This window comes from Sander lucioperca, chromosome 21 (genome assembly GCF_008315115.2).
Source record: "Sander lucioperca isolate FBNREF2018 chromosome 21, SLUC_FBN_1.2, whole genome shotgun sequence".
In the NCBI taxonomy this organism is placed as follows: domain Eukaryota; kingdom Metazoa; phylum Chordata; class Actinopteri; order Perciformes; family Percidae; genus Sander; species Sander lucioperca.
This window is the reverse complement of record NC_050193.1, coordinates 17,644,255-17,669,572: the sequence shown is the minus strand read 5'-3', so window position 1 is coordinate 17,669,572 and position 25,318 is coordinate 17,644,255. Positions and strand designations below refer to the sequence as shown.

The following is a 25,318-nucleotide window of genomic DNA, read 5'->3' as shown; positions in this document are numbered from 1 at the left end:
AAGGTTACCTCCCCTTTCTCTGCTTTGCCCGCCCAGAGAATTTGGCCCACCCATGAGAAAGAGAGAGACATCATGGCTTGAAAACAAGCAAAGCATGGCAGTTGGTCAAGGCCACACCCCCACCCTCCACCTTGCCCCCCCTCTCTCCTCCTCAATAGCATTTAAAGCTATAGACACAGAAATGGCACATACTGAGGAAAGCTCATTGTGGCACTGGCTCTAGTGGCTGTAATTCTGCACCAAGGCTGAATTTCGGGAAAGAGACTTCAGATACAGTATTAGGGGACCACTACACCACAAAAGCATCCAAAAAGCAGCATGTCATAGGACCTTTTAAGCTTCATCACACAACTTCTCAAGTACTGTATGTCTTTACTCCTAACAACTTGTAGAGATCGGTTTACATTTTGCTAAGAAAAGTATACAGTTCTGAAAGCCGAGTTTGAAAATCTGATAATGTAACTGTAGTGGATTTAACACCTTAAACTGCAGAAAGACTGATATAGTGAAGAGCTACCCTCGCTGTAGCACAGCGTCCGCCGGCCTGTTTGGTGCCAAGACATACTTAATAAAACAACACATTGAGCCCCTGCCAGTAGGCTATATTATTATCTTCATTCCAACTAATTGCCAGGCCAAACAGTGACACATATGCACACACAGGCTTCAACAACCACTCATCGTTAGGGACTGTGGTGTGCCATCCCTGTTGTCATGACAACTAGGCGCTGAATTTTGGCTTGGAAACTGTCACCCTTTTTCAGAGGCATACAGGTTTAAAAGGTTTTAACGGTTTGTACTTGTAGTGAAATGCATGATCAGGATTGTCGGGGCGAGCGCTGCCGCAATAAGCAAGGCCTCAGGCTTTATTTATTCTTGGTTCATCTTACATGATCACCTTATTTGCTTTGAATGATTCCAGTCCTTCCCTATACTTTATGAGAGTGTGTGTGATCATGTCTCATTTAACTCATACTCTCTCTGTAACATGCTATCAGGGCGGGCAACACGACATCCCAGCAGTTTTTATCCTCACTACATTCTCATTGCATATCCTCTGTAGGTCTTTTTATCTTTAAGACCATTGGGTCTGTGTGCGAGAGAGTGTGTGTGTGTGTGTGTGTGTGTGTGTGTGTGTGTGTGTGTGTGTGCGCGCGTGTGTGTGTGCACGTGTGCGCGGGTGTGCCGTCAGCTAGCAGGAATGCATGGGTACCGCCAAAGCTAAGATGGCTGCCAAGCGCTAAGATGGCTGCCAGGATTCCACAGAGCGACAGCACGAGAGAGAAAGAGAAGCAGAGACAGAACGAGTGTGAGAGGAATTGAGGGAGAAAGACGTGAAGATGGACTGAGAATGAGGGAAGGGAGTTGCGAGGAAAAAAAAGAAACTATCTCTGTGTGTTTTCCCCTCTTCTTTTCGGACCCAGAGTGATGAGGTGATTTTGTTTTGTCTCTTTATGTTGTCTTGGTTTTGGCAACGCACAGACAGGGTGAATAGTGCAGCCAGTTTGCTGGCACGTCGGTCACTAATGCCACCCAAGATTAGAACGCTGATTTGGGCTTAGAGGATGTTGAGATTGGGGGGCCTAGTACTTGCTGCAAGGGGGCCACGTTCTGGCTAGGGAGACTTGGCCCAGGACAGCCTTAAAGCTTCAGCGCTGTGGGGTAATTGGCCTGAATGGTGTATACGATACGACCATAAAACTCCTCAAGGCTGCATTACACATCTGAAGAAGAATGGCAGCCAGCGGGCCAAACAAAATTAGCTGAAGCAGGTGGCTCTCTGCCCGCCTGCCCCTATAGACGCTAAGGTAAACACACACAGGAGATGCAATCCAAACAATGCAGAGGACCCACAGGTGTACCATTCACAAGTACCCCTCAACTTATGAGTCAGCAGTGGAGAGGCTGAGTTTCTTGGGACCTTTAACACTTAACTTACATGGTCAAAGAAAAAAAAAAACTAGTGTGCATGTTAAAGCCAGTCAGAGTCCCTGAAAAAAAAGATCTGTAATAAAAAGAGAAAAGTGGTTTTGTCAAGGTAAACGCGAGGCAATCCACACAATGCATAGAACCTGTAAAATGTAAATTTTTACAAGTATCCCTCAACTTACGAGTACTTCTACCGCTTTACCCAGCCTGCACTGCTTCAACTAAAATAATGTGCATGGCATTTGAGCGGGTGGAAGTCCCTGAAAGAGAAGTACAGGAAGAGAAAATTGTTCTCTAAAGTGAATTCTTTTACCCTTTCTCTAGTAAGTGATTTTCCCCTTCCAGAAGTGACGATATTAACCTTTTGATTAGCCGATTCATGACTTTCAACGGATGTTCAACCTGAGTGGAAATACCGGTATGAATCTTTAATCTCAGGCCTGTGTCTGTCTCTGTTCAGTGGAATTGGAAAGAATGAAAGAAGTCGCCATTTCCGGTCAGGAGTTCCCTCTGATGCTTACCTGCCCCCTCACCTTCGGTAGTGTCCAGACATCTGTCCACCTGACTAAACATCTCTCTCTCTCTCTCTCTCTCTCTCTCCCTCTCTCCCTCTCTCCCTCTCTCCCCCCTTTTCTCCCACAGAACAATCAGGACAATCAGACAACTCAAACCAGCAAGGAGACACAGACGTCAAGCCCCCACCAAATGGTGAGTTCTCAAGCAACAAGCACGTCCCGTTTGCACACATGCATGCGTTAAGATGTTTGACAGACCTGTGCCTACAGTACGTGCAATCGCAACTATACAGAACAGACTCTAACACACATGCACCTACTGTAAACGCACACTAGCACACCCCTGCATACAGGCCTCTCTGTGTGCGAATGTGTCCCGGCAGAGTTGGGTCTAAGTTTATTATGGTAAGGAGAGCTGATGGTACTGTAGCGTGGGGGTTGTGCTGGGATTGTGGCGGCCCGCTCATAAATCACACTGACGTTATTGGAAGATGGGAACCACATGGCCGCTGCCTAGCTGAGCGCTGACCTCATGCGCCATCCCTGCTGTGGTTAACCCTGGACAGGGATGGAGCGAAGGAGAAGGAGAGAGAGAGTTGGAGAACTGGAGAAAAGTGAAGGGAAGAATGGGAGTTGAAAGTGATGACTTGATGGAGAGAGGGATGAAATGGAAGGAGGAAGGGTGTGGATTTAAAGTTCACTCAACCCTGCAGTTTAGGATGTCCTTTACACACACACACACACACACACACACACACACACACACACCACATAGACCTAGGTATTATGGATGTGGACATTATAGAGCATGGATGAACACACTTTACTCAGGGAGGCTAACAAAACATTAGCGTACGCAAAGTCCTGTAGGAGCACAAACATGCTGAAAGAACCCTACAGTACACTGCACCTCCATTATTTTGAAAGTCAACATTGAGACTGAGGTGTGCTTTTGTACCGCTGCCCTTGTGAGAACGTAATTTGTGGATATTTCTGACAATTCTTTGTTTTGAGAAACTTTTGATGGCTAGCTCATTTTTTTCACTGACAATTGTAGGTCTTCAGAATAGGTTTAACCCTTGTGTTGTCTTCCCGTCGAACATGAACTTGTCCTTCTGGGTCAAAATTGAAAATTAACTTTTTTTTTTGTTTGTTGTTATTTTCGACGTTTTTGTCCCTTTTGTCTATGCTGTCATTTTTTTCAACAACAAAAAACAAGACATATGAGGACGTCGCCAAAAAAATCTACATTTTTATAGACCAAAAAACTTTGATTAATTGAGAAAATAACCAACAGATTAATCGTTAGTTGCACCCCTAGTCACAACTATACCATATATAGGTAGAAAGTGCATTTACAGTCATTCCCCGGCTGCAGAGAGTGCAGATGCAGAAGACCCGGAAACGCTGACCAATCAGAGCAGACTTGGCTTTTTCAGGAAGGGGGCTTAAAGAGACATGCGCTTGTGTTTTTTAAAAATTAAAGCATGTAAACATGTTATTACTATATATATTAAGTATGTTGTATGTTCAAGTTAGGGGCTGATGGTTAGACATTAAGGTTTAAAAGATACCTCCAAAAAAGTGGTTTGGCTAATGTGGCTAAACTGTTTACTTGTAAGCTGTCTGAACGTTAGACAGCTCTGATAGAGTTGATGGCCAAATATGTGAAATTAACACCCAAAATGTTCCTTTTTATGGTTTATGTTACAGTTTCAAAAATAATGAACATGTCTAACCCGACAGCCTGTTGTATCTTATAGAAAACACATGGTCCCACTGCATGACACCGGCAGTGTGTCATGCTTTTCCATACATGTGTTTTTCAGCTCCCTCTGGATACTGATCTGTGTGTCTTATGATGACATATGTGTGTATCTGTGTGCACATGTTATTTTCTGCAGGTTAGGTACATGCATCTACCCTGCAGTGCATTCTCACACACTCCTCTTCCTCTCTGTCTTTTACCCAGGCCACTTGAGTTTCCAGGACTGCTTTGTGACTTCAGGGGTGTGGAACGTAGCCGAGCTGGTCCGCGTTTCGCAGAGTGAGTCACAGCTATAATTTCCCCTGTCAATCTCTGCGTAGACACACTCTTCCTGTCACTCCTTGTACACTTCATATAGTCACTTCCTTATAATATATACTGTAGTATGTAATCATAAGGCTGGTGTTATTGTATAATGTTCTAATTGACCCTAATAACATAATAAGTATTGTCTGTGTCCAAAGCCTGATATATCTTATTCCTCTGTGCTGTAGAGTTCTATTGTTGTCCAAAACCATTTAAAAGTCCATCAATGAGCCACACTGGATGTCACTCTAGTTCATTTAGTCTCAATCCCACATTCTGCTGCTGGAAATATTCCCTAGAACACCAAATGTGTTTTAATCCGCAGCTGAAAATAGTTCCCAACAAATGTACTGTTTATTCCTGTTTGAGAAACATTTGCTAAAAACTGCAGTGGCCAGGACACTACTGATTCTTTTTTGTTTTTTAAATGGAACATATATACATTTTTGACCAGTTTTTAATGATAGACATCTTGCGGCCTGGGGCTGAGTGCCACAGGCAGGCTGGGGAAGTCAGAACGTGTAGAGAAATGTCAGGAGATCCACTAACGGTGTGCGATATGAACGCACATGTGCACGTGCATGTGCACGTGCGGCCAGACCGAAGAGCAGAGAAGCTCAGATTATATTTGATATTAAATATTAGTTTGCTGCTACATTAAGGTTCTTAATGTTGAATACAGAACCTTTTAAAGCAATGGTTCTCAAACTTAACTTAATTTACCCCCATTATAAAAAAACAGTGCAAAACATTTTGGGTAGAAAAGACAACAACCTTGTAACTGAAAAACACTTAAATGCTGTTTCAAATATTTAGAATCCATTACTAAATTCATTCAATTATTATAGTTGAATTATTTTAATAATTGTGAATGACTGATATTTTTTAAATTAACATTTTTTTTAAAACAACTCACAACTAAAACAACTTATGAGTACCCCCATTTGAGACACACTGCTTTAAAGTATTACATTTGAGAAGTTATTGTGGTGTTTTATTACCTTGTTGGACTATTTTTTTTCTCCTGAAGCTTGAGGGGGACAACCGTTTGGTTGTACTGTTCAATAATTCGCAAAATAGTCTTAAAAACCAACATGGAAGAAGAATCGTGATAATATTGTTGATCATGATTCTGCCTAAAAAAAAACAAAAAAAAAAAACTATCATGATATATTTTTGCCATATTGCCAACCCTTATTACCCACTGATATTTTAAGGTTACTTACTCTCAAGTTTTCCGTCTGATTTATCATTCATCATCAGGAGCAGGCTGGTGTCGGCAAATAAAAGCCAATGGATCACCAGAGTTGTTATGATTCATCCTGAGTGGGGCATGAATGTGTCTACAAATTCTTTTTTTTTTTATTTTTTTTTTTTTATGACAATCCATCCACTTGGGTGATAGTTCAGTCTGGACCAAAATGGTGACTGACAGACCGTCATTGCAATGGTGCCAGCTTGGCTAAAATGAATAAATAATAAAAAGAACACCAGCCTCATCCTTTGAGAAAATAAATTCATACTTATGTAGAGCTTGTTCTTACATTCATTTTACTAATCTGTGCAATACGTTTGTTATTATCACTGCCCACCTGCTCTTGTTTTCTGATGAATGTTGGTTGTTGAATGAATGTTGTTTTGTTTTATACGGATGTGTGCAATATAGTTTCTTGTAAGCAGCGCTGGGAGGGGCATTCGCAATGTTGTTATTTTCATTGTAATATAATGACAATTAAAGGCTTCTTATCTTATTATGCAATTGCACATTTTCTGATATTCTTCTGCGTGGTGTGTGTGTGTGTGTGTGTGTGTGTGTGTGTGTGTGTGTGTGTGTGTGTGTGTGTGTGTGTGTTCGTGTTCCTTAGCCCCGGTTGCTACAGCGACCGGCCCCAACTTCTCCCTGGCTGACCTGGACAGCCCCGGCTACTATAACATCAACCAGGTGACCCTGGGACGGCGCTCCATCACCTCCACCCCCTCCACCAGGTACGTACACATACATGCACAAAGTGGTGGAATGTTACTAAGTACAAATTTGAGGTACTTGTACTTTACTTGAGTCTTTTCTTTTCATGCCACCTTCTACTTCTACTCCGCTACATTTCAGAGAGAAATATTGTACTTTTTACTCCACTACATTCATCTGACAGTTTTAGTTAGTAGATACTTTACAAATTAAGATGTTTGCAAACAAACACATGTAAGTTTATAAAATATGTTTTAAAAAAAAAAAACGACCCAATAATATATATATATATATATATACTAGTACATCTGAAATGATTAGACCATTAAACACTTAGTTGATTAACTGAACTGTTTTGATCGTTTCCAGTTTCTGAAATATATGTACTTTTACTTTTAACACTTTAAGTACATTTTCGTGATGATACTTATATACTTTTATGCAAGTAATATTTTTAATGCAGGACTTTTACTTGTAACAGAGTATTTTTTACAGTGTGTTATTAGTACTTTTACTTTTAAGTAAAGGATCGGAATACTTCTTCCACCACTGCATGCACACATACATCCAAAACAAATAAAATGTACCTGTTTTTTCTGTACTAATATTCTCCATTTAATCCTATAACCTCTTAACACTGCTGAGTTCTTTATGCTCAGCTTGCTCTGCTTTTTGATTGTGGTCGTTCTCTCCCCTTATTTCCTCCTTCTCTGCTAATCTTTCTCATTCCCTCTCATTTTCCCCACCGATCCGTCCGTCACTCTGTCTGTGTTCTGTGTCCTTTGTCTCCGTTATTTCCCCGGCTCCCTCTGTTGTCGTCCCTCTCTCTCGCTCGTCTTACGCTGCAGGACTGAAATGGAGCTTTATGCAAGTCTCCCACGGAGGTAGTTACACTCATTACAGAATATCTCCCTTGATACAAATGTAACACAGACCCCTGCATCACACTCGCACACGCATGCTGTCACACAGATATGCACATGAGCGCACACATATTTAAAACCTTTTGGATCAGCAGGGAAACGCTGTACGTTCACAACCTTCCTTAATTTTTATTGGTAACAGATGTATGATCCCATAAGAATCTGCAAACGCACACACAAATGAGTTCCCAGCATCATCATGCACACTTTCTGTGCTCCAGCTTCTAGTGTGAGGCCGCTTCGGGCCAGTATGGATTCAGCATGTTGCATAAATTCTGGCCTCATGTTTGTCTCGCTGTCTCCCTGTTGTGTTGCTCTGTCCCATTTGGCTAAAGCATAATATGAAAACAAAACATTGAAGGGAAACCTAACTCGTGAATTAATGCAGACACATGCCTGACTACAGGGAAAATAGGCACCCATTTATTGTCCTCAAATGTCCCACAAATGATATGCGTGCAATCATTAGAGCCCCATTAGTAGTGCCTGTTGGTTTCAGTTAGAAACCAGGCTGACATGCAAGTTTTAAGAAAAATGGAAATAAACAATGCGATTCATCTCAACAATAAAACTCCTTTCTGTCCACCGTCTGCAAGAATGAAACAAACCGCCTCCTCTCTTCTTTTTCTCTCAGCTCCAACAAGCGCAAGTCCATTGACGACAGTGAGATGGAGAGCCCGGTGGACGATGTCTTCTACTCGGGCCGTTCCCCAGCGGCGGGCAGCAGCTCCCAGTCCAGCGGTTGGCCTAATGACGTGGATGCAGGTAGTCCCGCCACAACCTCGCCATCACATTCTGCACGCATTCCACACACCTTTCCTGGAGCTGGGCTCAGGTCCACATCAACTCAAGACACAATCAGAACATTTTTGCAGAACAGGCTTACACTACCTTTACACTGAGTTTTAAATCTCCTAAAGACATATTTATTTCTCTCTGAAATATCCTTATTCGCTTTCTGGTCGGGTGTTAGATGAGAAGATGGAAATTAGAGCTGCAAAGATTAATCGATTAGTTGTCAACTCTTAAATTAATCGCCAACTATTTTGATAATCGATTAGTTGGTTTGAGTAATTTTTTAAGACAAAAGTAAAAATTCTTTGATTCCAGCTTCTTAAATGTGAGTAATTGCTAGTTTCTTCTCTCCTGTGTGACAGTAAACTGAATATCTTTGAGTTGTGGACAAAACAAGACATTTGAGGACGTCATCTTGGACTTTTGGGAAACACTGATCCACATTTGTAACCATTTTCTGACATTTTATAGACCAAACAACGAGAAAATAATCAACAGATTAATCGACTATGAAAATAATCGTTAGTTCCAGCCCAAATTGAAACCATTCTCTGTCTGTGCAGTGAATATGAAGCTACAGCCAGCAGCCGGTTAGCTTAGCTTAGCATAAAGACAGGAAATGGGGGCAAACAGCTAGCCTGGCTCTGTCCAAAGGTAACAAAATCTGCACCTGTAAAGCTCAATAATTAGCATGTTATATGTTGTTTAATCCATACAAAAGGGTAAAGCGGTACGTTGTGGTTTCGGCCGCCCGGTGCAGTAACTTCTGGAGTCTTTGTTTTTTGTAGAGGTGCAACGATGAATCGAGTTGTCAACTATTAAATTAATCACCAACTATTTTGATAATCGATTAATCGTTTGAGTCATTTTTTTATAAAAAGAAATAAGATTTTTCTGATTCCAGCTTGTTAAATGTGAATATCTTCTAGTTTCTTCTCTCCTTTGTGACAGTAAACTGAATATTTTTGAGTTTTGGACAAAGCAAGACATTTGAGGATGTCCTCTTAGGCTTTGGGAAACACTGATCCACATTTTTCACCATGTTTTGACATTTTTATAGATCAAACAACTAATCGATTAATCGAGAAAATAATCGACAGATTAATCGACTATGAAAATAATCGTTAGTTGCAGCCCTAGTTTTTTGTACAGATTGAACAAACAAGATATAACATGTCAAATTAGTGAGTTTTACAGGTGTCGTTAGGCAAATTTTGTTACCTTTGCACAGAGCCAAGCTAGCATGTTTCCCCCTGTTTCCAGCCTTGATGCCTGATGTTAGCTCCATATTTACTGTACAGACATGAGAGTGGTACCAATCTTCTCATCTAACTCTCTGCAATAAAGCAAATAGATGTATTTTCCAAAATCTTGAACTATTCCTTTTAAATATTCTGGTAAATAGACAGTTAAAGGCCAACAGTTAAAGTTCAGAAAAAAAACATCCTTAGCTATTAATTATTATCATCGCTTGTAGTAACAAGCTGATTAGGAAAATCTGTTTTCAACTATTTTCACACTAACTGATGTGGACCAGAAGCCACAGCTTCTCCTTCTACCTCCTCCACGTCCCTTTGCCTCTGTACTGTGCTGACCTGTCTCTCCACCACTCGACCCCCTCATCATCCCACACTTTCTTTCCCCCCCCCCCCCCCCCCCCCCCCCCTCCATTCACAACTTCTACTCACAACATTGTACCCCCACCCCCAGCGAGCAGAGTTTGTAGGTAGGACCGTCATTATGCCACGGCTAGGTTATAGCATCCTTTCTCACATGCAGCAGGAACATAAAGGGCAAGTTTACCCAAAACTATATTTTCATCCCAGTGAACATGAAGATAGGTTTGGTTTTTATTTGCAGAGAAGAAACCGCTTAAACTTCTACCACCACCCCAGTACAATGGAAGTGAATGATATCTTTTGTAGCAGAACATGACATTTTAAGCCCACTTGTTTCTAGACAGAGTCTCGATGTCCCAGTTTCTGATAATAATTTTCAGTGGGGACTATTTTCAAACCAAAAAAAGACCTGTAAAGTCTGTGCTAGTGAGGTCTGCGGGTTATCCCGAGTGGCCTGGACATTGCTTCTCAAATGACAGGTTGCTGTCTAGTTTTTTCCTATATAAGTTTTTTACACAAGCACCACAACTCTGTTGTGATGGGGTGGAGGCAAATGTCTCATGGAAAGATATTTCAGAAAACCTCTGTAAATAACTGAAGCTATCTGCAAAATATGTCTAGTTTTGTTTTCGCTGAACTGGCCCTTTAATCAGACCCCAAACTGAGTGCATTTATCTTTTTTCATCCTAGTGTTTGTTGCCTGCGTTGTCAATGTCAAAAGAGTGGCAGAGATGGGTGTATTTTGTTCAGTTAGTTCTTATTGCGTCAGCGCTAACATTCATTGAGATCCGGATTGTGTGTGCGTGGGTGTGTGTGTGATGTCTGAGACTGTCAAAGCCACATACTGTAGATATAACACAGATAACTCTAAGCTAGATAGCTAGCTAAATAGACTTTTGTTTGAACAATTGTCTATCCCTTTTGTGGTTTTAATTTTGTTCATTAAACTTAAGCTATATTCCTGAGTAAGGCCATTAAAAAAAAACTACGACAATTTACTCGTCACATATCATATGTAACAGACATTTACTTGCCAGGAGTTAGTGGGAAGGTTGATACCACTCTGTATGGTAACTATAAAAGCTCCAGCATCTGTTAGCTTAGGTTAGCAAAGACTGGAAACAGTGGGATACAACTAACCTACATGTTGTTTTTACGCTCCAGTTTTTGTACGGATAAAACAAAGAGGATGTAACATGCTAGCCATGTTTGCTGTTTTCCCGTTTCCAGTCTTTGTGTAAAGTAAGCTAACCGGTTTATGGCACCAGCCGTGAAACAGCGAGTTGTTGTTTTTACACTGTGGTTTTGGTACGGATAAAAAAAGATGCAACATGTTTATTAGTTAGCTTTAGAGGTACTGATGGCAGAGTTTGTTACCTTCAGACAGGGCCAGGCTAGCTGTTTCCCCGGGTTTCAATCTTTGCGCTAAGCTAACGTTAAGCTAACTAACTGTAGCTTCATATTTACCCTGTTTTCAGTCTTTGCGCTAAGCTAACGTTAAGCTAACCAACTGTAGCTTCATATTTACCCTGTTTTCAATCGTTGTGCTAAGGTAACGTAAATCTTTTTATCTACTTCTCGGCAAGAAAGCGAGTAACTTATCTCCCAAAAATGTCAAACCGTTCCTTTCGCATTATTCCCCAGACACTGCGTGAGTATAGTGAGTATTCCGGACTATTTCAGCAGAGCAACACCTGTGTAACCACTCATTTACTTCTTAAATCACTCACCACTCACTCACCCTTTGGCCTACAGCATTTTTAACCATCATGATGGCTACCATGTCAAATGTATTTACAATAGACTTCATGTATATCTCTTGGGTTTAGTATTTGATTCTGTTAAATCGCTATGTTTTCATGTATTCTCCAATTTGTAACGTCACTCCCACTCACATGCTGCCATTTTAATACCCCAGGCAGTAATGATGTAACTATTTTATGGACACTTGCTGCACTCTGTAACATAAAAAAAAATCCCCTGTTGCCCATTATTTAACCACCCTTCTCTCTCTCTCTCTCTCTCTCTCTCTCTCTCTCTCTCTCTCTCTCTCTCTCTCTCTCATTCTTTCCATCCCTGTCTCTTTCTTTTTCTCTCCTCCCCTCTTCCATTGTTAACTCTTCCCTTCTCCCCTGTTTGGCCTTTCAGTGCAACACCATTTGGCCAGTGTGCAGGAGAGGAAGATTAAGCATGAGAGCGATGGAGTGCAGTTTCCTTACCATGGTTAGAACAAACATTAAACATTATACTGTGTACATGTATACATGCTCTACTTCAGCTCACACCACCATTCAATTGTATACATCTCTTTTTGTCTGTTCTTTTCCAAGTCTGTTTGCACTTCCTGTGAGCTGGTCTGCATCTTCCATTCGTCCTTTCTCTCTCCTTCTCTTCTCTTGTGTCTTGTTCTCTGGGTATGGTGCCGCTGGGTGGGATTGTTTCTGCCAGATGTCTGCTGTTTACCGTTGTGGGTTTTACCAAAGCCTTTTGGTAGCCCAGTAGCTCCATAACATCCACCGCCTGTCTGCCTCAAAGATGTTGTTGTAAATCTGTGGAAAAAAATCAGATATCTAGGAGGATGAAGACATCCCTGATGCATTAAACAAAACAAAAAAGCACCTCTGAATCACTTTTATCATGACATACACTGTCTGACAAACAATCCACTGTATTTTTCAATGTGTAATTATGTGCATTATCATATCCAAAAACCACATTGTTGTGACACACCACGTGCATACAAATAGTTTTCAAAGGCGGTGTGAATTTGTCAGCAACATGCAGCTAAGTGCTTTGGGTGTGTTGTAATTTTGTTGTCGAGCCCTGAGAGAGAAAGCGATTAAAGACGGGAGGAGGGCGGCGTGTGTGTCTGTGTGAATGAGGGTTTGTTAGCCACTTCATGCAGCCCGTTGTTTAGACAGAGCTCTTGAGTGGTGTCCCACCTGTCGTAGTCCTGACTCAACCGTCTCTGAAAGACGCCACAGGAAAACCAACATACAACCCAAACAAACACGACTAAAGGCACTCAGGTGTGTCATCAATGCACACGGCACCTTCTGCCTCCGAGAGATGCTTACTCACTAACACACATTTACAAATGGGATGCGCACACACACACACACACACACACACACACACACACAAAAACTAAATTTCAGCTCTTTCTCTGATTTACATTCACACACAAATAAACACACACACTCCCCAATCTGGAGAGAAGCAGCGTTCCGGTCCAGATGGCGCCTCCATGTGTCTACAGCGAAGGGAGCTACTGGGTTACAGCAGACATCTGTTCTGGTGATGGTGGTGTTGGGAGTGAGAGATGAAGAGAGGAGGGGCGGAGGACAGGAGGAGGGAGCAAGAGGAGGGAAGGGCAGGGCCTCTGCCTCTGCCTACTCTGGAGGTGATCCTCTACCTGAATGAAAAGCTCAGAGGCATAGCAGGTGATCATGTAATTCATCATTAAGTCTGCTGTCTCCCGCTCCGCTCTGCTCCGTTCTCTCCTTCTGCCTGCTTGCTCCTGCTGCTCAGAGGTGGGAAACCCCACTATCAACTCCTCAGGAAAAAGGGGTGGTCTGATATTGACAGAGAATTCCAGCTTAATATTTGGTGTTATGGGCTTAAAACTGTGGTGTCTGTGTGTGTGTATGGTTGTGGTGTTGCTAAGGTGTCCTTGCTCTGCTTGAACCACATTACCTCAGTGTTTATGGGTGCTAATGATGTGTGAGGTAGTCAGCTGCTTGTTTTTTGCTTACCTGAATGACGAGTGTGTGAGCCGTTTTTTCTCTCTCTCTTTGGTGGGTGTGGGTGTGTTGGTGCACATGCTAGTGGACCAGTTCTGTGACAGTTAGGGGGGCTTGTGGGGTCGCCAGCTTGTTAGCGCAGCAAGACTAGAGGGTCATGGGAGCAATTGGCTGCCAGTCTGCTTGTGCAGTGTGCCAGGAGCAGGACATAGAAATAATGTAGAACAAACAAGTGTGTGTGTGTGTTCAAACACACACAAACACAGATTAAGGGAGAGATCAGAGTAACTTCTGTTAGCTTTATCAGACAGAGCTTTCATTGGGCGTCTGGGCCTCATTTGCTGCTCCTCACAGAGAAGCCACATAGTACCAGATATTTCAGCGATATACAGACTAATTAGGGAAAATCACAGAGACTAAAAACAATATGTATAATTTAAGGCTGTTTATGCATAATAAGCTGGTTATAATTGAACTTGTGCCGTGGTGGCACGCAGTCATCCCTATACATACCACAGAGGAACTGGAGCCAAACAGAGGCTTCATCGCAGCAATGCTTTGAATCCACAACATGTTGGGCTTCAGTTTGTCTGCTTTTTACAGTGTGAGCAAGCAATCCAAATGCAAGCTGGAATGATTTTACCCTGACTCTCAGCACCTCATGTAAAAGTGTACGGCGGCCATAAATATTTAAACAGCAACTGAAAGTTCATTAGATCGCTAACTTGCTGACTGTTACTGTGCTTTTCTTGAATAGTTCTATGTAATGCTGCTTTATACTCCTACTCCACTACATTTCATATATCTATATCTGACAGCTTAGTTACTTTACAGATTAAAGTAAAGTAAAAAATTATGCGTATTTATTCACTGTATTATCATTTGTAAGAGCTCACATGTTAATGCATCAACAATTATAATGCAATAATGTGACATACATAATGTAATACTGGGAAAGTGGCCATTTTCGAAGAATAAGTACTTTAACTTCTAATAATATTGTACTTTCACTTAAGTAAAATGTTGAATGCAGGACTTTGACTTGTATTTTTACAATGTGATATTACTGCTTACATTTAGAGGCTGCACTTGAAATATTGTAAAAAATCTGCGGGCTTGGATTGCCTCCACACAGCTCTCACAGACCGTTATCCGATACATGAAATAGCGAATAGCTTTTTACAGCCACATCCACTAACATGCACGTGCGGACGCCATTACTTCACTATCTCTTTATATAGCAAAAAAAATGTGCTGCTATATTAATGTTCTGAATATCGAGGGTAGCCCTTTAACTTAGCTGACTACATAAACCTGAAATAAAGTGTGTTTTTTTTTTTTGTTGCAGAAACCAGCTGACATATTATCACCTATTCAGTTGTGACATGTTAGCGAACATTTGCCTATTTTGCACATCCAGCAGATACGTAGCCTAAATTAGCATTTATTTGGAGTCGTTTCAGACCACCTGTTGAATATAAATCCAATATTCACTCTCCTTTTAGGTCTGTTTTTGGTATCTACTGTACAAACTCCTGTGAAACATATCGGGCCCTTTCAACTACTAAATGCTCCACTATGTTCACCAGCTAGCTGCTAACTTTGTCTGGCTGCAGTTTGGTGCTGGGCAGGTAGTGTACAGTGTATTTTTACTACGCTGACGAGAGCTGTGAGAGTGAATCAAAACAGTAAAGTCATACATCTCTGTAGAGCTGAGGGGAACTGCAGAGTCGGGGGGGGGGGGGGGGAATTCTGTGTGGGATTGTCACTACCAGGGAACCCGTTCATATACAAGTAGTCATGTGATCCATTATTATTCTAAAAATATTGATTACAGCCGCTTTAAGGATCTGAGTATGTTTTTCACTAGTAGCTCGTCAAAGGTTTGCATTGCAGCAGGTGCGTTCTCTGTGCCCTTAATTAGATTGGTTGTAATAAATGACCAAGCAACATTCCAAACACACCATCGGAAGTAAAAATACCAGTGCCAGATGGATGACAAGACTACGCTTCTAATGTTCTGCTGGCAAATGGTTTATACTTTTATCTTCTTTAAAGTTTTTATGCACCATTTATTGTTTGAGTGTTCTTCTACTTTTGCCTATATATCTTATTTTCTTCATTAAATACACATGGGATTAGAGCCAAACATATAATGTTTGCAACAAGAAAAGTATAAAATTGGTTGAAAAGCATCTTGTGCCCTTCTGTCTTCACACTGGCTTTTTTTTTTCTTCCTCATGAATCTAGGCGTAAATAAAATGTATCTCACCCTACTTATTGTATCCGCTTCTCCCACATGATGCGCATAGCTTGAACATAAGTGCCGGCGCCCACTTTCTTTCTTCTATACTTATCGGTGCCCACACAAGCACAACTGCGCCCATGCTGCCTATGAGCATTGTTGGTAAATAGTGATAAAAGATTTCCCAGTGATGCATTAAAGAAAAAGCTTTTCAGAAATCTGCTCTGTTAGAGTTTATATGCTTAGCTCATAAAATCTATTTCCATGTTTCTTTGGGCCATGTTGAAATTACCCACGTCTTTATTTGAGTGCGTTTGTTTTATATGTGTGAATATTGTGTCGTTTAGTCGTTTATTGGGCTTTTGCTCGCCTAGGTTGTTTATCACTGTATTCTTTCAACCGAATCTGATCTGGAGCAAACAAAACATGAGTCCAGTAGAGAAAGTAATGAGGTCTGTGTGTCCACGCTGATGCACTTTTCTATGCTTTTACTTCCTCATTATTCGCTGTTTTATGGATTTATTTTTTTTTCCCCCCAGAGTTTTATTTCAGCGTATATACAGCATTGCGGTTCCCGACAGAGGTCAAATACACCATTTGGCGCTGGTCCTCTAACCTTGCAAGTCTAAATTGTGCCTTTGGATTACCATACATCAAAATACATTCCCTCAGTGCCCACCACACAAGGCCTTGATCACAGAAGAGAGCTTCTTTTATCTGTAGCTCTCACACTTTTGGCCATGTTTCTGGTCCGCTGGTGAGCCTGGCCTATACTTAGTGTGCCCGTTTTTACCAAAGTGAGGGATATTTCATGCAGTCCTTTGGCCTCAGTCGACATTTATAGACATAGGGGGACACTTTAATATGTTTGTCTATGTGTGTCGTCCGTTGCCGTCACCGCTCCTCTCCTGCCCAACTCCTTCCATCTTTCTAACGCTCTCCCATCCAGCGTTCACTGGCAGTCTGCCCGGTGCTCGCCACCCAGCCTGAACATCTTGTGTGTGTGTGTGTGTGAGAGAGAGAGAGAGAGAGCGAGAGAGTTCAAGCACTTATTTATGAAATACTGTACGTCTTAAGGCAGTAACATAAAATACCTGACCGTCAGATATTGCAGAAGGGCACTACATCAGAGTAGCCATTGATGTATGTTTTGGCATGCTCTTCTGCAGCTATATGTAGCCGCGTAGCTCGCGCTGGCTTTGGCTTGGAAATCACAGTCTGCCCCAGATATGAGGCCATCCAGGATCCCATTCATTCTATGAGGCATCCTGACAAGTGCAGTGAATAGGTTGGTTGGAGTGTTTGTCGACTGTGGTCCTCTGGGATCATTGGGGTTTGGGTTTAGTCCGATAGTTTGCATCTCCAAGAGGAGACATCTCTGAATGGATTTCAAGGATATGGACTTTGCTGTGTTTGTATATACACACTCCAGTGGTGACCATAAGTGGGCCGCCATTGCATTTCCCAGCTCTCCTCTCTCTTGACACTGTGCCTCTAGCCTCCCGACCTCCCCACCCTTCCCTCCTCTTTTCTCCCGTCACCTCCCTCCCTTCGCTCTGAATCCCTGCTGCTTCAAAAACATGGCCTCTCCCCGGACCCTGCCCTCAACCCACCCCCCCCACCCCCCCTTCAATCTGCCGGACATGGTACAGCCCGCTGACTGTACACAAACCTAGAGTATTGGACAGACAGACTGTGAGAACCCATCTGTATGTTAAGCCAATCAACAAATCAATGAATGAATCAGCCGATCAATCCATTGATTTCAATCATAATCATTAGATTCTTGCAATCAAATAAAAAAGTGATAAGCTTTATTTATTTATTTTGAGTAGAGTCAAAGTAAGAAAAGCAGCCATGTTTGATTAAAACCTCGTCTCTGTTCTGCCATTTTTGTTGATCCCCTTTTTGCCAGGACTCTCATCGCCTGGTTCTCTTAAGAAGCCGGGGAAATTCGATTTCAGCGCCCTGTCCTCCCAGACGAGGTCCCCCCGCATGGCGTTCACCCACCACCCACTGCCAATGCTGGCGGGAGTGAGACCAGGTGAGACCAACCCAGCTCCAGATCCTCCCCGATCGCCCCCCCATCCCCCCCATCCCCCGACCCTTCCTCTCCCTCCCCCCCCCCTCACCATCTCTTCTTCAGGGCCCCAACCCCTTCCCCCTGGCACAGAGGTGGGAACATTGTCTCTGGGAGATGAGAGGGGCTGGGAATGAAATGCTGGCAGGTAGCTCTGTAGGCCTGTGCTCCCCTCTACCTCCCTCCCCTGCCTGTTCTGACTTAGTAGGGTGTGGGTCAAGCTGGTGATGGAGCTTCTAGGGAGTCTGGGTGTGGTGTGTGACTTTTCTGGGTCTGTTTGTCTGGTGGATGGTCGTTGGTTGTAGCTCTTGAGTTATCTATAAAGATCACTGTCTTCTTCTTAGAGTGGAAGAACAGGACCACAGGGTTGCTGCTGTGTATTCTGTCACATCTCTAATTGCATGAAAGTTTGGCTGATTGTAAGGCTTTTGTGCTCTTATTTTGGCATTTGTGTCTTTAATGGCGTATGTAACACTTGAATCAAGTTTCATTTACTCATTGACTCCTGGCTTGTCTTGTCATGTTTTCTGACATTTGACATTTGTTTTTACAAAATTTCTGAAACGTATAAGTTTGCAGAAAATTAAGTTTTAAAAAGTGAATATCTAAAAGACTAAATAAATAAATAGACTTCTATAATAGACATTTAAGTGTGTCAGATGCAACAAAACACTTATAATAAAATATATTGTTTAATGTTTATTTTATTAGATTGTAAATATTTTACAATTACAGATAAAATATCAATAAGTGACAACTGAACAGCGTCGTTACATTTTTTTATTTATTTCTTGGTGGAAAACTTGCAAGTGATGTTAGTTGTACCACTTTAATGCTCTACACCTTACCTATACAATTAAAGGGGAACCAATTTTACACATGTAGTTTGTTCAGACTGTGAAAACAGCTTTGTAATGTCTTGTGGCTCTGAAGAGAGTTTTCCAAAGTGAATGGAATAACCCTGATGATGTCGTACTGATGTCATCAGTGTTATATCGACTTTAAAAAAATAATTAACGTTTAGGGTTACAAACTGGAGGTGGGGGGTTTGACAATGGTGGGCATTTAGGAGGCAGGGGGTGGGGGTTAATAAAAGACACTATTGAGTTGCATTTTGGGAAATGTAGAATTTTTGGAGCTTGATTCATAACTTGAGACTAGGGCTGCACGATATGAGGAAAATATCTAATTTCGATTATTTTTGACTGATTGCGATTGCGATATGATGCACGATATTGGAGGGAATTATCATTTTGGTGATTTTTGCGAGGATCTGTACCAAAAAGAAGATTTTTTCTTTAGTCTGTAGGATACAATTTCTAGGCCGGGACGTCTCTGCAGCACCACAATATTTAATTAAGAATGGTTTGACACATATTTTGCCTTTAACAAATATTGCGTCCCTGTACGATTTGGATATTGCACTAGTCCATATTGCGATTTCGATGACATTGCAATTAATTGTGCAGCCCTACTTGATACTAAAAGTCAACATACTGTATCCCCGCTTCTCCTCCTTTGGTTTTGACCATTTCTTTAGTCATGAATCCCCCATCTTTATGGAATTACAATACCACATCATTGGGGTCATAAATCTTGGCATGGGTTTTTATGATGCTGGATTACCAACCAGGCAAAGTGGGAAACTACCTGGGACCCCAGATCTCCAGGTGCACTCTCTGTGTGGCAATTGGTTTGTGTTTTTTTTTCATTGATTGATTGCAATTTTGCTCGGGAGTATGTACCACTAAAGCACAATATCAACTGACGTGATCTGAGCCTTAAAGTGGGTCTTGAGGCCCCATCTTTAACAGGTTCCCTCTGTATCAGTATCAGGTGATACTGATACTATGCTTACATTGTGCAAATTCCTAAATTCATGTGTTGGTTCTACTATACACGTTAAACAGAGAGTTGGAGGAGCGAGGCCCTCTGCAAATTTTTACCCGAGGGCCCCCAGGCTGATCTGGCCGCAGGTCTTTCCATTTCACTGTTCCCTATCTTCTCTCCCATCTTTTTTACTTCTTCTTTCAGACATGCTTTTCTTGACACTTTTGGAACAAATTGATCTCAATGTGGGTGAGCACATGTTTGTATTCATACTGGCAAGGGCAGAAAATAAAGCTCTGAGTGTAAACCAGCTGATCTTCACCAGGCTGAAACAAGCAGCTCTTGATAACATCAGATATCAAACAGAGCCAGGGGCTCCGATAATAAATCATCACTCTCTCGTCATGGCACAGATCGTAAAAAGAGAGTTCCTTTTCTCTTTTGAAAGGGCCCGTCTGTTAATTCACCCAGCGAAGGAGCTCACTGAATATAATTACCCATTTGCTTTAGTACTGTAGCTAGGCTACATCAAAGGCTTTTTAAGCCAGCAAGCAGATGTGAAGCAATGAGGTTGACCGCCGTGTCATCAAACTTTCCTCCGTGGTTTTTGACAGACCCTATGCCTCTTGAGATACAAGACAGCAAATGCGATCACCACACACACTCATATACATGTTCACGCTGACATGCACACAATTACACAATATCCCATCCTTGTTGTGGCCAGCAGTTGTGATTTATACAATTGTGATTTGTTTCTTTTTACACAAACTCTTACAGTGCACAAGCTGGAACTGTTCTGCACTGGCGTAAAAGTGCCTACCACATCATCAGTGTTGTTGTTTTTCTGTGTGGAAAATGAGATCCAAGAGGATTTAGGGGTTGGTGAAGTCGGGTTGAGGAGTGTGCTAGGGCTAGCCGCTCGCAGTGGTGGTTGTGCGAAGAGTTGGTTTTGTTAGTGTTAGTCCCTCTAACTACATTCAGCTGTCCTCCCTCTAGAGCAGTGATTTCCAACCAGGGGTACTCATGCCCGATGGGGTACTTCTGCAGTTGCCAGGGAGTGGAGTAGCTTAACTTAGCTTGCGGGGGGGGGATGAGAAGCGGGGTACACAAGTCAATCACAGGGCTGACACAGAGACGGACAACCACTCATGTTCACATCAGCACCTACGGGCAATTTAAAAAAACAGACGCATGGAGAAAGCAAACGCAGGCACAGGGAGAACATGCAAAGTTCAGAAAGGCTGACTGTGAGGTGACAGTGCTCTCTACTGTGCCACCCAGAAATCACAATTTGATTAAAAAAATATATATCTATGTGAGTCAGCTAACACCTGAACACTAGGTGTTGTGATTGGAAGTGTGTGAAAACTAGTTGGAAAGCAAGCATAGAAGTCTAACGATAGACAGAAAAGTCTGTGGATAAATAGCTTCAATAAATAACTAAAAGTTATTGATAAGCAATTTCAATATTTAGGTAAATGTAATGGATAAATTGTTGAAATGATTAACTAAAGTAATAAAGAAAATTGGAAATAGATGGCTACAAGTAATGGATAAATAGTTGAAATAGCTAAAAGGCATGGCTAAATGGTAAAGAAGCTAAAAGTAATGAATACATGGTTGAAATAGTTAGCTACAAGTCAGGGCTAAATGGTTGAAATAGTTAGCTAAAAGTCAGGGCTAAATGGTGAAGAAAGCTAAAAGTAATGAGCTCTTGCCACAAGTTAGTAGTATCAATGCAAACTTGACCAAATAGACCTAAACATTGAGAGTTCAATTGTACAAATAAAAAAATTAAATAAAAAAACCATTATCACCCTATATGTAATCAGTAGTGTTGAATAACATCCAGTTTAAAATCAATTCAAATGAACACATTTGGAATATGGTGGGTGGTGTCGATGAAGGGGTACTGGAGTTCATCCGACGGGGCAGTTGGGTTGGGAACCAGTGCTCTAAAGGGAGAGGAGACTAGGTAGGGGGTGCAGGGATTCCCTCTGATCCTGTCCTTCCCCCACCATCATCCCATCCCCAATCCGCCCCCATACCCCCAGAGTGTTTGGCCTTCACCCAGTCTCTAATGGGATTAGTAGGGGACTAATGGAGGCAGGGAGACAGCTTCACTGGGGAACAGGCAGCCTGGCATGGGAGCAAGGTGTTGCTGGGCTCCGAGGCATAGGCTCCTGTCTAGGGGGTAATGCAGCAGGGTTGGAACTCTCATGAAGTACACTCACACACACAATGTATAAGATGCAAGAACCACAATGAGTGTTGGCAGCCCAACATGGGCAGCTGGGAGGCCTAGATTGGATGGGGTGGGTGTCAAGACTGGCACAGCAAAGAGGAGAACAGGCTTCTAATACAAATCAAGGAGATTTAGTAATGGATATAGGTCTGATAGAGAGGGCTTTGTGTTTGGTCATAGGGTAGATATGAAGCTCCAAAGCATATTAGCAGAAAAGCGTCAACTTAGACATACAGTGTGAACGTACAGATTAGTTCTGTCATAGAAACAAAATGTGTCAGATAAAAAACGGCTTTGCCGTCTGGATGCCAAATTGCATCAACGCCAGTGAATCACACCCTCAAAACAGCACACAGGCATGCAAGCATTAAGACCGGCTAATTTAAGACAGTGCTCAATGATCTCGTTGTGCTTTTTGTATTTGCGAGCTCTTTGGATCTGATTTCAAAATACAGCGCTTGCATCTATTATTATCTATAATTTGTGCACGTTCAGGTGTGTGCAGTGTCTGCCTGTGTACAAGTCTGAATGGTGTTGACTTGTTATGTAGTCTGTGAGTGTGCACATATGAATGCAGTGTGTGTGTGTGTGTAAGTGTGTGTAAATCTCCTCCATAAAGCTGTTTAGATTTATTGGAGTGATCATAAAACATTATGAGCAATGCCCATAATAGCTATTAACTTGAAATCAGCTTTTCTTGGAAAAGCGACATTCCTTTCATGTACGACATTTTAAAACCAGATTTATACTTTACTGTTTCCAGTTGTGATGTGATTTTGTTGCTATCATTCATCAGTCACTCAACACATCTCTCCCATCTGTAAGAATGTGTAGGAATTCAATGGCTAATCAATGGCTAATGTCGTCTTGCTCTCTGCATCTTCCTCTACTTGTGTTCCTCTAATAGAAATGTATCTGTTGGCAGGGAGTCCCCGTGCTTCAGCCTCGGCCTTGCACTTCCCGTCTCCCTCCATCATTCAGCAGTCTAGCCCATACTTCACCCACCCAACCATCCGCTACCACCACCACCCTGGACAGGATCCCCTGAAGGAATTTGTGCAGTTTGTCTGTGCTGATGGCTCGGGGCAGGCCGGCGGACAGGTAAGGCATGCTGCCAGAGAAGAGAAACACTATTACTTTAAAAATGTGCCATTCATACAGAAACTGCGGGTGTGCCGCACCTTGCAACTATCTTGCTTTAGTATTACAGACCACTGAAAGTACAAAAATGAGTGTAAAATAAGTAAATTAGTGGAAATAATTTGTGTATGGAAGCAAAAAAGGTCACCGTAATAATTATAATTTCCATAAGAAACTGTTTACCTGACTGTGAAATAGTATTAGGTGTCGACATTTAAATACCACTAAATTGATAGTATTTAAATAGTTTACTTTGAAAACCATCTGTCTGACTTAATGTGGTTTGATTTTCCCTCTTTAAAACTTTCAGTAGGTCGCATTTCAAATACTTTTTTTCTGGTTTTCAAATTTAGAGAATTCCGGTGTCCAAGGCTCATCTGAAGTTTTTTTTCTTGAATCATGTGACTGATCTGACTGGACGTAACCTGATAGGACAGCTAGGTCTGATCGATTCTTTCAAGCTGGATTGATGGAATTTTGGTCCGTGAATATAACAAATCTCATATAAAGCAACCTGCCTTTTTGACATTGCTTGAATTTTTAGATCCGAATTTGACTGAGCTGAATTTAAGCGACTTCAATCGTTTTTTTTTAAATATTGGATGCTTACATTTTCTGAATTTGAAACCCTAAGCAAAAACTTGAAATCAAATTTTGAAATTGTACAACTTGAAAGTACCATCTGAAAATTTCATGGAGGGGAATTTAAACCACAAACTGTCAGACAGATGGATTGCAAGGTAAAATATTTCAATACTATATATATACCTTAATTTCAAAATTAGGTATTCAGTTGCTTATAAAATTGAAATTATTATAGCCTGTTTTTGCTTCCATATGTGTGCCTATTTTAGAAAAGTCAGCAGCAACGTGTTTGCATTGTTTTACAATGCAATATTACTATAATTACATGATTGTCATTACTTAAAGTGCTCACAGTGCATGCCAAAGGCTTATTACATGGTGTCATGTATACATACAATATAGAGAAATGCACAGAAATACACCCCACAAGTGCACACATAGACATTTGTTTATTTAATTGGTCTACAAATTTTTGTATTGTCTTGTCGTTGTCATTTTGCCGATTGCTGTTTCAGACCCCAATGTTTCCCCTCCTCCTTTTTTTTTTTTTTTTTTTTTTTTTGATTAACTTTTTTGCTCCACCCAACCCCTTAGAAGTTACAACCATCAGCACGAGAGTGAATCAGTCACGGCACACTTCAGTCAAACATACCTGTCCTGTGTTGTGTCATTGCGTTTCTGTTTTCATCTCTAGCCTTTTAAGATTTTAGTTGGAGTTTGGTTGTTTGGTGCTGGTATCGTTGGTGGTGTTGTGCTTGTCTAGACGAGTATTCTCCCATGGTTTTGATTTCTTGCCATCTTCTGGACAAACCCAGTCAATAATGTGCTCACTTCCCTCCTCCACCCACCACGGACCACCCCTGTGGAACCTCTCACCTCAAGCTCCAGCTCCCACTCCTATCAAACCCAGTGGTGTTATTATTTTTCACACCTCCATAAAAGATGCCGTCCACATACATCATTCCTTTGGTTGTTGTTTTCCACCACATCCTCTTCCCTCCTTCCACCATCGCCTTTCCCCTCCGTCATGGATATTTTTTCGGACCTGGCCTCCCGAGCTGCGTCCTTTTTTCATTCCGTGTCTGCGGATTGTCGCATGTCGCCCTCTTGACCCTATTTGTGTTGTCTGCAGCCAAACGGGAGCGGCCAGAGCAAAATGCCAGGCTCCTTCTTGCTGCCTCCACCTCCCCCAGTGGCCCGCCCAGTGCCCCTCCCTATGCCCGACTCTAAACCCAACAGCACGCCCCCTGACGGCGGACTCTCCTCGTCCGCATCTCCGTGTAAGTGACCCCGCAGAGACCGCTCTCAAAACCAAACCAACAACAACAAAAATCTGAAAATCCCAACCCTCTCCAGTGAAAAGACCCCTGCCATTGTTCTTCCTCCAACTTCGTGCCATCATTGTTCCTGTGTATACAACATCTCACCTCCCTTAACCCTTGGAAGACTGTGGAAGCCAGCACAGGAGCTCTGTGGAGCTCAGAGTAGATCAAGGCCACCAGAGGTCTGGTTAGACATACATTTCATAATGGACTCCCGTGGTAATCATCAGGGTTCTGTATTAGGCCCCATCAGTTTGAGCGGCTCTTCATGTTGAGCCCATTCGGCATTGTCTGGTGTGGAAGT

General features: G+C 42.0%; 1 protein-coding gene and 1 long non-coding RNA gene across 30 annotated transcripts in view; one reads left to right on the top strand and one right to left on the bottom strand.

The window, feature by feature from the left end:
• The window catches only part of nfixb (nuclear factor I/Xb), a 171,751-nt gene that overhangs the window by 134,335 nt on the left and 12,098 nt on the right, over window positions 1-25,318 (top strand). For 8 of the 29 annotated variants that reach the window (XM_031318695.2, XM_031318697.2, XM_031318699.2 and 5 more), the window contains 9 exons: window positions 2,572-2,637; window positions 4,417-4,491; window positions 6,384-6,504; window positions 7,333-7,368; window positions 8,042-8,172; window positions 11,970-12,044; window positions 17,725-17,853; window positions 22,875-23,068; window positions 24,825-24,972. In XM_031318695.2, the coding sequence (XP_031174555.1) occupies window positions 2,572-2,637; window positions 4,417-4,491; window positions 6,384-6,504; window positions 7,333-7,368; window positions 8,042-8,172; window positions 11,970-12,044; window positions 17,725-17,853; window positions 22,875-23,068; window positions 24,825-24,972 (975 nt within the window). Of the gene's footprint in view, window positions 1-2,571; window positions 2,638-4,416; window positions 4,492-6,383; window positions 6,505-7,332; window positions 7,369-8,041; window positions 8,173-11,969; window positions 12,045-12,269; window positions 12,437-17,724; window positions 17,854-22,874; window positions 23,069-24,824; window positions 24,973-25,318 lie in introns of those variants that run through there. The other 21 variants (XM_031318698.2, XM_031318694.2, XM_035996951.1 and 18 more) reach the window with 20 other exon arrangements.
• LOC116063812 lies at window positions 9,340-11,973 on the bottom strand. The gene is made up of 2 exons (XR_004108382.2): window positions 11,289-11,973; window positions 9,340-9,455 (listed from the first exon to the last, which is right to left on the bottom strand). It is a non-coding gene; the product is annotated as an uncharacterized LOC116063812 (long non-coding RNA).